The sequence below is a fragment of the Spea bombifrons genome, chromosome 3 (genome assembly GCF_027358695.1).
Source record: "Spea bombifrons isolate aSpeBom1 chromosome 3, aSpeBom1.2.pri, whole genome shotgun sequence".
NCBI classification, from domain to species: Eukaryota; Metazoa; Chordata; class Amphibia; order Anura; family Pelobatidae; genus Spea; species Spea bombifrons.
In genome coordinates this window covers 91,275,184-91,289,996 of record NC_071089.1, presented here as the reverse complement: position 1 = coordinate 91,289,996, position 14,813 = coordinate 91,275,184, and the positions used below count along the sequence as shown (strand labels likewise).

General features: G+C 33.4%; 1 protein-coding gene across 1 annotated transcript in view; it reads right to left on the bottom strand.

Moving 5' to 3' along the window:
* The window catches only part of SI (sucrase-isomaltase), a 76,049-nt gene that overhangs the window by 13,034 nt on the left and 48,202 nt on the right, over nt 1-14,813 (bottom strand). Inside the window, exons 45-59 of the mRNA XM_053459041.1 lie at nt 14,251-14,339; nt 13,568-13,617; nt 12,862-13,032; nt 12,618-12,758; nt 12,054-12,257; nt 11,230-11,384; nt 10,163-10,331; nt 7,211-7,307; nt 6,325-6,437; nt 6,119-6,244; nt 4,763-4,891; nt 3,676-3,786; nt 2,073-2,135; nt 812-928; nt 602-686 (exon numbers count right to left, since the gene is read on the bottom strand). Of these exons, the coding sequence (XP_053315016.1) occupies nt 602-686; nt 812-928; nt 2,073-2,135; nt 3,676-3,786; nt 4,763-4,891; nt 6,119-6,244; nt 6,325-6,437; nt 7,211-7,307; nt 10,163-10,331; nt 11,230-11,384; nt 12,054-12,257; nt 12,618-12,758; nt 12,862-13,032; nt 13,568-13,617; nt 14,251-14,339 (1,820 nt within the window). The remainder of the gene's footprint in view (nt 1-601; nt 687-811; nt 929-2,072; nt 2,136-3,675; nt 3,787-4,762; nt 4,892-6,118; nt 6,245-6,324; nt 6,438-7,210; nt 7,308-10,162; nt 10,332-11,229; nt 11,385-12,053; nt 12,258-12,617; nt 12,759-12,861; nt 13,033-13,567; nt 13,618-14,250; nt 14,340-14,813) is intronic.

The following is a 14,813-nucleotide window of genomic DNA, read 5'->3' as shown; positions in this document are numbered from 1 at the left end:
TCTTTACAAAAATAAAGCCCAGCTAAAAGAAAATGGTGTGCATAGGCTACATCACACATATAACAATTTGTCCAATAGAACAAATTCAGATTAAGTAGATGGTTAATTAAACATAAATTAAGTTTCAGCATTGGGGGTTTGGGCATGATTGCATGATTGTTTTCATTCTTTCTGCATTGGTATCATTGGTAAGTAACAACAAACATTCACGTTAAAGGATTTCCTTATCATGGGTATAATTTTAGATGATATACCATAAAAAGGCAAATCAAGGAGGCATGGGTTCTTTCCCATGTCTATTTAGATTACATATAGAGCCAATGTAGGCGATAGTACGTAACGTATCACAGTCGATAATCAAAATATAGGTAGAAAATACACGTTGCTTTCTCCATGAAGAAATTGATGTCACTCTATAAAGGTAGCCTTAATGTTTAAAAATGAGTCTTTCTTCATGATTGACCCAGGAGCTGATTGACACCCCCTTTGAGAACCAACAGTGCTACCACAAATAAGATGTGTAGTTGGCATTGTGGGTCCAACCACAGTAGATTCATAGCAATCCCTTTGATTGTACATGTGGATGATTAGTAAATCTTACCTGGCATATAGGGAGGATTGTTCAAAAGATCATTTCTGCAACCAGAGACTGATCCATGCACAAAACTTGCAGGTTCATTCATATCCTTAAACAAGACAAGTTTTTTATCACAATATTGTATATATATATATATATTGTTCAAAACTGTAAAATTTAAGGATACTAATATATCTTTTTCTAGTTCAGGACAAGAAAAAAACAAAAACTTACAATCCAAAGGCCATCAAATCTGATATAATTCTCCCTAAATTCTTTTACTTCAGTAAACCACCATTCAGCTGTGACATTCTTGAAGAAATCTGGAAATGCTGCATGAGCTCTGAAACGCTTAAACAAAACATTAAACATTAAACAGAATGCATTACTGCTAGACATGTATGTAGTTTTAAATTATTACTGTCATAGTATTTCACTTTAGCCCTTTAGATCTGGAGGTCAGCCCCCTTTTTTTGGGAGTTGGTCATACAAGAACAATATGAAAGGCTGTTTTGGCCTTAGGAGGGGGAAAGTCAGGCTCCCTCTCTGTCTCACACTAACGGTCTCTTCAGGTCTCGATATACTCAGCCTGCACATAGCATGTGGATGTTGAATCTAGCAGGCTGCCACATATAAGTAATTATGTGCTAAAACTAAATGTAATCCCACCTACGGCCTTCACTCACTCTTGGAGAGACCACAAGTGTGTGACAGTGGGGGACTTGGGACAGGTCCCACGATTGCAACTGCCTAAGGGGGGCCCTGTACATCCATATATTTCTGGGTTACAATTGAACCTTAGTTTGAAGCATCCCAAACTCAAAAATGACCTTAAAATAGAAATTAATTGCTGTAAAACATTGTGGCATGGAAAAGCTATTTTCATTGTAGAAACATGTAATGACTCCAAGAAACATGTAATGACTCCAATAAATAAAATAAACTTTCCACAGTAGATCTTTAAAATCAGTTTGGACCTAAATAGCCTCTTCCTTGCCTAACACTTCTCACAAATATTCCCAATCCCTTTATAGTAATAGAATGGCTTCAAACACCTGGTAGTAGGTGTCATTTTTCAGCACTGCTTAATTGGTCCATCATGGAGTTAATCATGTTACAAAGCATCAGTAAGTTTTCAAAAGGAATTGATGTCAGACATTAATCACCATATGACCATACAACAAAGTGTATATTCATTAATGTTTTGATATCCTTTTTCATTTATTTTTTAGGACTCAAAACCTGAATCAGATATCTTTAAACATAAACATATATAATTGGTTTCTGACTGACAATATATAACTTTATACTTAAAATTATAACATATCATTATCCCACTCTGTTTAGGGCTCATAATTATTAAGACGTAATGTATACTCAAAATGTCAAGCCGAGGCACAGGAGTTTAGAGCAAAACTGAAAAAAATATAATCTCAGATATATGTATGTTTATGAAGTTGTAAAAGCTTATTATTATTATTATTGAAATACTTACTGCAACTTGTGTATCCCAATCAAGTGAATTGTCTACAGTTACATTAGGTAAATCTGGCCATACCTGAAAGGGGCATATTGAAAATGAAATACTGTTAGCATTGTAATTTCCCTGCAGCAAAGTGTATACTTTTGAGAATTCTCTAATGTCAGCTAAGACTTTTTTTAATGTCACAAAAAAAGTTTGCGGAGCAATTTATGAATATATCATAATAATAGTTCATGCAAATCTCTGAAGCATTCAGGCTAAATACAACAGTTCTGTGCTTGTTAATTTTTAATGGAGTTTTGTGGATGTTAGAATATAAAATAAAAAAAAGGAAAAGAATGCTATTGTGCGCCTAGTGATATTTCTGATTGAACATATACAACCTTTCCGTAATATATTTTTGCTTTATCAATATTTCACACATGTGATGACCCAAAAAAACAATCTTTGACAATTGTGATTGTTCCATTGTAGTAACATATTCGCTCACATTTTATAGGAATGTTGGAGACACTTCAAATTTGCAATATATTTCTTTCTGCTGACAGAATTTCTTTACTTTTGAGGCTGGAGATTACGGTAATCCGAAGAAGAGGTTCTAAAGTACCAAATTTGAAATGTGTCTAACACTCTATATGTGAGGGTATATATATATTACTGCAATTGCACAATCAATGTTTACAAAGATTACTACAATATATATTTTTCAAATTTTTGGGTTTCATATGATTGGAATATCGATAAAGCAAAATATATATTGCTTCAGATCTGAAGAAGAGAGGAGTCTTTTAAATAGTATGTTACTGTAATAAAAAAGTATCACTGCATAGTGCAATACTCTGTTTTTTTGACATCGTCTACTGGACTAATACGACTTAACCCATTTACATTACTGAAATGATATAAAGCACACAATATTGTTGCAGGTGAAATGTATAGGCGCCATCTAATCTGCATATGCATTTGATGTTAGAATATGTTTTCTGGTATAAATATGTTGCATCCTGGCTTAAAGATTAAACAGACACTCCATCATATGTACTTTAATTTTTGCTAACCCCCTTGCAAATGCATAGTGGGATTGTGGATATATGATACACTTTCCACCAGTCAGCGCACATGTATGGAAAGTGCTGCCACTGGTTTTAATAGGAGCGCTTTCCTACTACTGACTGGCAGCTTCAAGTAAGTAATTGGTGGCAAGAATCATTGGGCCACAGAGGACGAGAGCTGCAGCTTCTTTCTCAAGTAAGTGTGTTTTCTTTTCTTCTGAAGAATGCATATTAAATTATTCACAAAGTCAATGCATTCCTCTATAGTGGTGCTAACTGTAATTTATTTTAAATTGCAATTATAAATTATAACTTCAAGTAGCTCTTTTTTATCTGCTAGTCTTGTTACTGAAACTAGAATACCCAAGTATTCTACTAAAGGTTGCTGTTTACCAATGTTTGCAAATACCGGTATATACTTGTATTATAGTATCCCAAAGAAGACAATATTAAAAATAAGATGCATACAGTATACCAAAAGGTCTTGGATGATGTGTAACATCTAACCACTTTCAGTCTGACACCCAATAAAGGTTAGAACCCAAAGTCACTTGTCAAGTTACCTTGCCCCATACAATGTCACTTCTATCTGGCCATTTAATAAACACATCTTTTTGAACTCCTCTGTCAAAGGCATGGTAAGTCTGGGTTTCATTTCCTGCAATGGCTGGATCCTAAAAATTAAACAAAGAATTAACATGAAATGCCATATTATAGAATTTACACAATAAACTAAGTCTGTGTGGGAGTTGGATACCCCTGTCTGTCATAAGGAAATATATCGGAAAAAGCTATATAATCTCAATGATAAATGAATAATAAAGCATACACACACCATACTGTAATTATAATGCAACAATGCAGAGGTTTGCTTGTAAAACATATATAAGTATGGAATACAGTGGTGTTTATGCAGTTATAACATACAGAAGGGAATGCAATTTCCTAAATATTACAAAACGCCAAAGATTATTACTATTGATTGATTTATATAGTAACTTCAACACTGTATCCTAACTGGAACTAATGTAAAATGATGCACTGTAAAGAACTTTAGACTATCAGAATTAGAAAGAAGCAAGAACTAGAAACTTTCATGAAACTGACAAATATACTTTTGACAAGTGAAGACTACCATAGATTATTTTTTTCTCTCTTATGACAACACCTTTTTTGAACTCAAAGTAAGCTTTGAAAAAATACAGATTCACAATGCTGTACAAATCTTTATCAAGCCTGGTAACACACAATACTTGCATATGTTTGATTAAAAGTATAGTTCTAAATGGATTTCAATGTCTTAATAAATTGTATGTCTGTACTCTTAGTATTTCAAAGGTACATACTGTTGTATACAGTTGTGTAAGGGGTGTGGAAAAGGCACCTTTATCATGGGCATGTCACCTCAAATGAGTTTATTCGCTAAAGTCTAAAGTTATGAAGGATCAACTTCAGTGAATTTCTCCTGCTACAAGTGCAGATTCTCCATAGTTCATAAAAACATCAGTGTGATTAATTGTTTCAACTGACTTATAACTCACAGTTTACTAAGTAAAGCAGGTGGCTGAGATTGCCTTCTTATGACCTGAAATATCAGTTTTTTTGAAGAATAAAGCATTTCACCCAACACATATTGTTTTATTTTTTTACCAGCATGATGATGAATTTCATTCCGTCTTGTCTGATCTTGTCAACTAAATTAGGAAGACCTGAAAACTCTTGGCTCAAAGTGAAATCCATCTGCCTTTCCATATAGTCAATGTCAGCGTACTGTACATCCTAAAAAAATGGACACCACATTCAAGATATTCATCAACTAAACAGTCAAAATTCTACCTGTACCAAAATAATGTAATATATTTCTCTTTTTCTATAAAACATGTAGTCTACTTCTAAAACAGAGCAAGGAATAGGTAAATCTGGTGAGTAGTCAAAGGAAGAATCTTATCATACAGTGGCTCATCTATGTGCTAAATACGGTACTACAAGGATTCCTGGGGGTATTGAAACCCTAGTACCAAAACTTAATATACCATAAAATGTAACAATAATGTAATAAAATGTAATAACAATCGGAAGATAATGTTAATATTGAGTACCTAAGAAGTGCCTAACTAAATAAGGTGTAAACCGCAGGATAAGAGAGTAAATATCCCCTAATATTATTATTATTTATTGTTTCCTAATTGCCATAATATTCTGTAGCGCTGTACAATGGGTAGAAAGGATATAACAAATAGTATATAAACATGAGAGGAGGGCCCTGCTCAAACGACTTTATAATCTAGAAGATTCAGTAGTTAACTTCTAAATAAAATAATCCCTAAATTGGTACACTGGGTGTGAGGAGCACCTTCTATAACATTTCTATCTAGTCCACTAGTTTAGTTTCTACATATCCTTATCTACAGTATTGTCAGGGGATTTTTGAACAAGGAAGAATCTTAGTCAAAGCAGGCCGAGGCTGGGTATACCGGAGCAGGACTTGTGACACCAGTACACAGGGATAAGGCAGGAAAGAAAGTGAAGGCCAAACAGAGGTGTGGTACAAAGTTCAGGATCCGATGGTGTAACAGGATAAGATAACTTGGAAAAGCAAGGAAAGGAAATGGAAACCGGTGCAGGACTCAGGACAAGTCGATAACATCTAGAGACTAAATATTTCTCTTGCATAGGCATGGGCTACAAGGAGAGTGAGGGTACATAGGTATAATAACAAGGCCATGGGCAGGGACAATAAGACTATGCCCCCGAGGTACCCGGCATTTGTACTCTGACATGCAGGATTGGAGCAGCAGAGACCCTGGGGCAGGCGTGACAATTAATATGTTTAATAAACTAATGGGTAGAAACACCATATTTTATCTTGATATATTTAGTTTTCTGACTTGTACAACAGACATTTAACTATTCATGAAAATATCCATGAAAGTTTTGTAACTGAATTTACAAATAAAATTAACTAAATCGGGATTTAGCTGTCTTTGGCCCATATTCCAGACTTACATATGGAATGTTAGCTGCTACCATGTCATTATATAGCGCTTCGATTTCTTTATCATTCGCATATCCATAGCGGCATAACTGGAATCCAAGTGCCCAGTAGGCTGGCATGACAGGGCGACCGACAAGCTGAATAAAAAAAAAAAAACAATAATTAAAAAGTGATCTCATTGACATTATAGACATAATGGTTATATAGCAAGTCTTACTTGTGTGTACTGTTGAACAACCATCTCTGGAGTGGGACCCATTACTACATAAAAGTCTAGAATTCCTCCAATTGTGCGATAAGTTAAAGCTGGTGTTGGCTGTAGTGTCACATCTAGAAAAGAAAATATTGTGCCCAGGTTAAAAACTTTTTCTTAATTTAAAATGCAATACATGATTACTACAGAATTCGCATAGACTATAGGCAATAAGGGATCTAGGAGCAGATTCAGTACATAAAACATCATTACAGGAGATCATAGCATAGAGAGATATATCACAGCCTTGATGGGGAAAAAAACCCCCATTGTTTACAGCATAAATATCTGTATTTTGTAGAAAAAAAAATGGTATTAATCCAATTATCTATAGGTAATCTAGAAAACAACCGATTATTTATCTCAATCTTAAAATCATTTTCTGACGCATATTTATTTAGGTCAAATTTAGTTTTCTCATTCTCCATTTACACTTGCACAAATATAATGCATAACTGATTAAAACGTGAATTTAAATTTGAAAGTTGCTACATGGGAAATATCGGTGCAGCATTTTGAATGATAGCTAAGCTAAGCCCACCATTATCCCTCGGGTATTGGTGTCAAAATATTTTAAAAACAAAGAAAGATGGAATAAGTCTCTCAATGTATCTGGCGCAGAAAGAATATTTGGAGTGGTAGGGTAGACTTTTAAAATATCTAGTACTAGCATAAGACCCCAGGGGAAATCAGACAGATGCATTTTTGTGGTTCCCATCGTTATCATGTTGAAACTATAGAGATCAGGTCGGGCATTGAAGTTTTGCAGTTCTACTTATATAGTAAGGTACTTTGTTTATAGGAATGCATTGTCTATTTGTACCTACAAATTAGCAGATATTGAGCCTACCCATTGCATTGCTGTTAAGAAGAAAAACGCCATAAGCATTTCCATCGTTTTCCAGGCCCAAGTAAAAAGGATGCACACCGTATGAATTCAGTCTATACTGTAAAAAAAATAAGAACAATGAAAATTATAGGTAAAAAATAAGATTGTAAGAAATCAAGTATAAATGTTGCCTACGACTGCTGACTTAACAAAAAATGTTTTTCTTTTATTATATTATTCTTTTTACAGTAAAGCAAGATATATCGTATCTTATTCTAATACTACTATACTGGTACTTTTTCTGTTACATAAGTTTTAGTTGAGTTGTAAATCTTTACACCAATAATAAAAGAGACTAGAGGGAGGACAAGAGGATGGGTATTGCAATCCAGATGATGGTACATGAATATTATATCTACCACCTCTGTAATAAACATTGAGTTAAAAGATTTGGACACAACCACATAAATATAAATGTTTCAGTCACCATCTTGAAACACATCCCTGTAATATTTAAACTTATTGATCACATGTTCTTGACCAAATTCCCTACAAAATCCCTGTACCTAGTTTTTTTGTTGACTCACTTTGTTAAATGATAAAAATAAACAATCCACATGTCTAATTTTTAAAGCATTCTCACTTTACAGCCTTTTTTTCACGCCAATCAATCAACGTTTTGGACCATGATCTGGTCCTTTATGATTGATCATCTTGTTAAAGGACCAGATCATTGTCCAAAAAGTACATATCTGCAATAAACAAATATACAGTATATAAATTGTTCTTATTAATGTCATGAAACAGCAATGTGCTTTGTTAGCAGTAGTGGATGGTGTAATACCCTCTTCTCATATTTCTCACACTACATTGGTAGCCACAGTCACGTGTGCTATGCTGGTCATTGCCCTATGTCCCAAGAATGTTGGACATAGGCACATCCTACATTAACATTTGACTAACTTAGACACCCGGTAGTAACAGAGCGCCTTTCTTTATGCTCTTTATAGTGGCACAATAATGGTCTATGCACAATCCCATGGACTGCCCCCTCTCGATATGCATATCTGCCTAATAGACAGAGATCTCCTTTAATGTACAAATTAGTACATAAGAATTGTAGTTTGTACTCAATTATATTAATTCACCCTATTTAAAAAGGATACGTAAGACCCATTATATATATATAAGCATGCCTGCATGAATAATGTACCAAGAAAATTGCTGGGAATTGCTAAGGCATTTTGTTTGAAATCCATTAGCACAAAGGAATATAGAAAGGGAAGAGCATGCATTAATGTGATTTACTATATGACTGGAAAGGATAAATCTATCAGCAAGCAGTCATATTGATTTATAGATTTAAATAGGTGTTATGGTCTTATCCTGATAGTATTTGATACATGATGACATGAGAGATTTGCTTATGCTATTTGAACATTGCATTTGTCTCCCATTTTTCATTTTATTTTATTTTATAGTAAAATAAAAGATTTATAATTGGAGAAACATTTTTTGTCTATTACCAATTCCATATTAAACATTGGCACATTACCATTTCCATTTTGTACTTCATTACTATGCATACATGAGCATTCCAGGGGCCTATCTGGATGTTAAATGCATATTCAAGTACTTTTTGCCTATTTCAGTGCATTCAATAGGTGCAGACATTGTTAGGTTATTCGAAGTAGAAAATTTTACTTCTATTTTATATAACGCCTCCCCCAGCTCCCTCTACGGAAATAAATCAGGCAGCATGCCCGAGTATGCTTTTTGAACATGTTCCATAGAACTCCCACTTTTTGTTAATGAGAGCTGAGTTCAACACTGCTTCAGTGTCTTCAATGGAATTGCTTCCTGGTTTCAGTGATGGTGGTTATTGGAGGACAGAAGTCTTTTTTTTAACTTCAATAACTAAATAGCACATGTTATGCTAGTAAAATTTATTGGAGTCCATAGAAAATAGACTCTAAAATGCATTAAAAATACAATTTTGAGGACTGTTCCTTTAATACTGTTTTAGATGTTTTTTTGTTTTTTTTTTTACTAAAATTGGATATTGGAATTATGAAATAATTATTGTTATTATCTGCAATGTTTTACTGTGAAAGGTAAGATATTAGTCCATGAGATAAAAAGCACACCTTATTTGGAGGAATGACAGATGCTATAGCTTTTTTTATAAACACTGACAAGAAATGTCACTACATGACATATTGTAGAAGCTCAGAAGAATAGTGAATAATGTCTTCTGATGTGATCTCCATTGTTGTCAGGAGGAATTTCTGCCTGGTTTCAAAGCATATTGGATATGGCCTATGACTTTTGGAATGAATCATCATTGAACTAAAGTGACTTTTTTCTTTTTCCACACATGACAAAAAATACTGCAGCAGGAATGATGGATATGCAGTGAGTTTTTATTTTGAGACTCCATCCCGCCATTTAGTAAGAATTTAGCTGATCATTTAAAAAAAAAATGTGTTACTTTTCTGAAATGTGATCTGTTATTGCTGTGTATAAAAATTATTATTATTATTATTATTATTATTATTATTATTTAATATTCCTTTATACAGCATTCATCGTGGGTTCCTTATGATATCACCCAATCATTTTGTTAAACACTAAACATTGCCAATATATAAATGAAACATCTACAACTAAATATAGGTACAAAGTGATAAGCCAAGATTAATGGTGAGGTTTATCTTGAAATGTATTATGCTTATTCCTAAAATCTCATCAACTGCATACAAATGTAGACACAGCATTGAGGTAGTTTTGTAACTTTTTGATTATATATAGTGGGAAGGATAGGGAAAGGAACTAGTTGGAAGAAGAGGGAGAGACTTGGAATTGAGATGAAGGTCAACATAGATATAGGGAATACTGGTTTGTCCCCCTGGTTGAAGTTATTTAGCCCTCCCCCAAGTGTCCCGGGGTACATACTATTTAGTTTATACTTACTCCAGGAGGCTGATCTTTGGAAAACATTCCCCAGGTTAGCCAGTTTAAGTCATGTCGGAATGTTTTATGTTCAGTTTCTCCAAGACCATAGATATAATGAGAAGGTAAAATGGTTGATATCTGAATAAACATGTCAGAGAAAGTAAACCCAGGAACCTGAGAATTCCAGCTGGAAAAGGAAAAAGTGATATTATAAATATATATGCATGTTAAGTAAGACTATTGGGTTATGTATGAGAAATTACCACTTGAAAAGTGGTCTTATCATCATTACAGCACTGCTGAATATGATGCCTCACAACAATGACAGGCGTTATTCGTAGAAACAATTTAATATTGATTCAAAACTAAAAACATTGTTTAGATATGATAGAAGAGGAGCATAAACCATTAAAATATTGTTTTCTCTGAACCACATATCTTATACAATTCTTGATATGTTTATATATATATATATATATATATATATATATATATATATATATATATATATATATATATATGCTCTAGTACAGCCCAGTGGAAAAATATGGACCATGTAAATCCTTGTCTAAACATATCTGACCTCAAAACCATTCTGCCTTTTATATTCTGCCTTTTATAGAAACATGTAAGATTACAAGGGTAACACAGGAATGACTTTGACAGTGTGGCTGCTCAAATACTAATTGTACTAATGTATATGTAAAAGACATTGCCTTACTCTCAACCTTACTCATTACTGATGAGCTAGTAGTTATACAAAAAACGCATAATATATTCTCCCAGGATCTTAATACTGTTTGGTTGACAAGCCATAGGATTATTTGATGGCAGGTTAAAAAAATATACATCAGAAGAAGAAGTTTAAACTATGTTTTCTGTCTAGGAGTTAAATTTTCCTGTTCTCACATAAATAGAGTTTTAGGGAAAGAAAACACTGCTTTAAACAAATTTAATGATTTAACCAACTTACAAAGAGCTGTAGGAACTTTTAAATGGGTCATATGTTGCCAACCCTGGGCCATTTCAATATTAAATTATTACTGTAAATGTTTTTCCTTTATGCACAATTTATCATTACTTACATAATGGTCCCAGTGCTTCGCCTTTTAATTTGAATGCCAAATGGATTATTTACAACTTCAACATCGTACATCCTTTGCTGTTCTGTACTTGTTGGACTGTTTGGAGTTCTTATTGGTACAGGAACTTCATATCTTTTGTTGTTAGGATCAACAATCTATTTATAAATAAATAAATAAATAAATATAAAGTTTGGTTAATTTTCACACATTTAATATTCACTTTATTTCACATAAATATGTGTTGGTATGCTTGGTATATTAGGGCTTATGGCTCTTAAACAAAGCGACTAGTCAATATTGTTCATAATAACAATGAGGAAGAATGTTTTACACAAGCCTTCTAGGTAATCAGGCCCCTTCTTTAACCATTTAGCCAAGTTATAATTTGTACACCAGTTCTATGACTGGGTTACAAAACAGATGTGTAATGAACCTTGCAAATTTAGGTTAATTAAACTGCAATGCGACGGGATAGTCAAAAGGGGTAGAACTTTATCTACTAACAGAGGGGTCTCATTGGGAATGAAGTTCATCAATAGTGGGATGTCTAACTTTTGACCCCCAACGTAATGAGTCTGTTTATATTAGAAGTGTTATTTCTAATTAACTCATACAAATATACAAAGTAAATGACTAGCAAACACAATTGCATTAAATGGAAGTTATGGCCATGGATTAGGAACACGCCTTGGAACATTTAACATACGTTGTTCTCAGGTCTGGCTACTTAGTCTTCCATGGTTTTAAACATTTGCTATTATGTCTCATCATAAAATTCTATATTGTATGAAGAAAATTAAAAGTAATAATAAAGGAAGACTTACCTTAAACTGGAGCATGTTATTTTCATGGTAGATAACATTAAGATGAAGTTTTTGTATAGGAGGAGAGGTATCACCATAGCGTGAAAAGGATTGGGCATTTTCTAAATCTGCCGTTATACCGGTGGCAGTGTTTCTTATGTTGCTTACAGTGTACCCATAGCTCCTGGGATAGAAACATGATGGCACACCAGGTTTAGCAGGGACCTGTAATAGTCAAAAGAATAAAAAGCTATGAATGGATACTCCAGAAACATTATAGCTTACTGCATACAATAATCGACAATATATATATATATATATATATATATATATATATATATATATATATATATACAAGCTATGTATTTTGAGTTTATTTTTAATTTCCAAGCAATCAGAAAATAGAAAATCATAGAAAAATTTACAAATGTATACAATATTTCCCTTGGGTTAAAAGATGTAGAGTATTATTGAATATCTAATACAGATATATGTGTGAGTGGTGGTGCAGTATTTCTGTATTTAAATTTTTTTATTTGACTAAAGTGATTGCAATTAACTTAAAAAAGCACATGGTCTACATACATTCCAGGTGCATCCACGTTGTTCACATCCTTCTCTACTTGCGTTTTCTTCAGGGTAACAGTTAAATCTTTCCAGATATTGATTCCATTCCAAAGTGTATGTTCCACCCAGCAATAACTGAATACCCTTTATACTTGCAATCTACAAAATAGACAGTATAGATTAGATTTTTCTTTTTTTTAAAGAATGCACTGAAAAATATCATAGTTCCAAACATTGTTGAATTTTATATGGCCATATTTACCTGCTTGTCCACATCATATGAAATTTGAGGATTTGAAGACTGCACTAAACCATCTTTTTTAATCACAAGGTCACTGATAGGCTTTGACAGCCCATGAATCTGAATTTCTTCAAATTTCACATTGTTTGGGTCAATATATTTAGCATGGGTTACTTCTAAGTTCAAAGAATTCTGGAAAGAAAGGTATTTATTTTACTGGTTATTTGCACCAATCATTTCATTTCTATGAACCAAGAAAATATGCTTATGCTAATACATTCCTAGTAGATTGGAAAAGTGTACTTGTATCATATTTTGTCATAATAGATTTTAATTGTCTGTCTTGAGGCTATCCTTTATGTTTCCAAACATACTATTACTATCCATATCTTGATACTGTAGAGGTACAGGATAGGTTTGCATATTCTTTTTAAATACATAATCCGAGTCCTGCATTAGGAAGACTATTTTGTTATGTGCAATACTAAAAATTACCAATGTATAACTTTAAATTATAATTATATATTTTTTTTAAATATAATTATGTACTTACATAAAAGTAAGTACATCATTATTGAACAAGGGTAACATTTAGTCTTAAAATACATTAAAAATACATCTATACCTCTCTAATCTTCTCTAATGCCCCATACCTCGCTATATAAATAAACTTCTGTATATTTTTATGAATTAATTCTGTGATTTAAAATTGATTAAGCATACTTACTGGGCCAGCAGAAAATTCATAAGTAATGTAAACACCGGTTTCGATTCCATCTGAAAATGATAGTAACATGATAGCACTATATAATATCACCGGAATGGTATCCAATTTATCACTTACAGGTATTTCATAATTATTGATTCACTTAATTCCATAGTTAAATTAACCATCTAAAATATGTAACAGTAACAGCTTCATCTTTACACGCATGAATTCTTATTTGTTTTGCTTTGCACTGTAATTATCTATAATTATCTGCGTTTACATAATGTGGAATTTACTCAGCATGTAAGTATAACATGCCAGTTCTCCATCCCAAGTTGGACACCACTGTCATGAATAATATTAGTGCACCATATATACACTTTCCTCTCGTACACCTTATCCTCTTAAAAAAAATTAGTCAATGTTGTGTAAAAATATGCCTGCATACACAGATGCTGCATTCCAAAATCCAAAAATATTTTTTTTAAAAAACCTCTTTGTGCATGTTGTACATAACACACAAATAAGGCAGAAAAGGGTAATGGTTCTAAAACACCAGTGCCCAGTTTTGTCAAACCCATTTGTGCTACATTCCTTCAAATAAAGGAACATCATTAATTGAAATATTTTTCAGCAGCTCATTGTTGTTCTGGAATGTACAGTATATTGTTCTTTTAATGCAAATATCCAAAGACACTTACCAATGCTTACACCATCATCCCAGAAAAAATGGCCATGGGCTGATTGATTTTCATCCAAAGCTACAAGGAGCTTAATTGGATTCTTGCGGCTACAAGAACAGAAAATATTTAATATTTGGACGGTGATGTGTGCAGGGGAGGGTTGGCAAAAGAGGAACTGGAGCAATTGCCCAGTGGACTGCTTTGATTTAAACATTTTGAGTCAATGGCAAAAGCCTTCTCAGTATGTTTTACTTGCAGTTCCATATACACTCACTGGCCACTTTATTAGGTACACCTGTTCAATTGCTTGTTAACACAAATAGCTAATCGGCCAATCACATGGCAGCAACTCAATGCATTTAGGCATGTAGATGTGGTCAAGACAACTTGCTGTGGTTCAAACCGAGCATCCGAATGGGTAAGAAACGGGATTTAAGTGACTTTGAACATGGCATGGTCGTTGGTGCCAGACGGGCTGGTCTGAGTATTTCAGAAACCGATGATCTACTGGGATTTTCACGCAAAACCATCTCTAGGGTTTACAGAGAATGGTCCAAAAAAAAAAGAAAATGTCCAGTGAG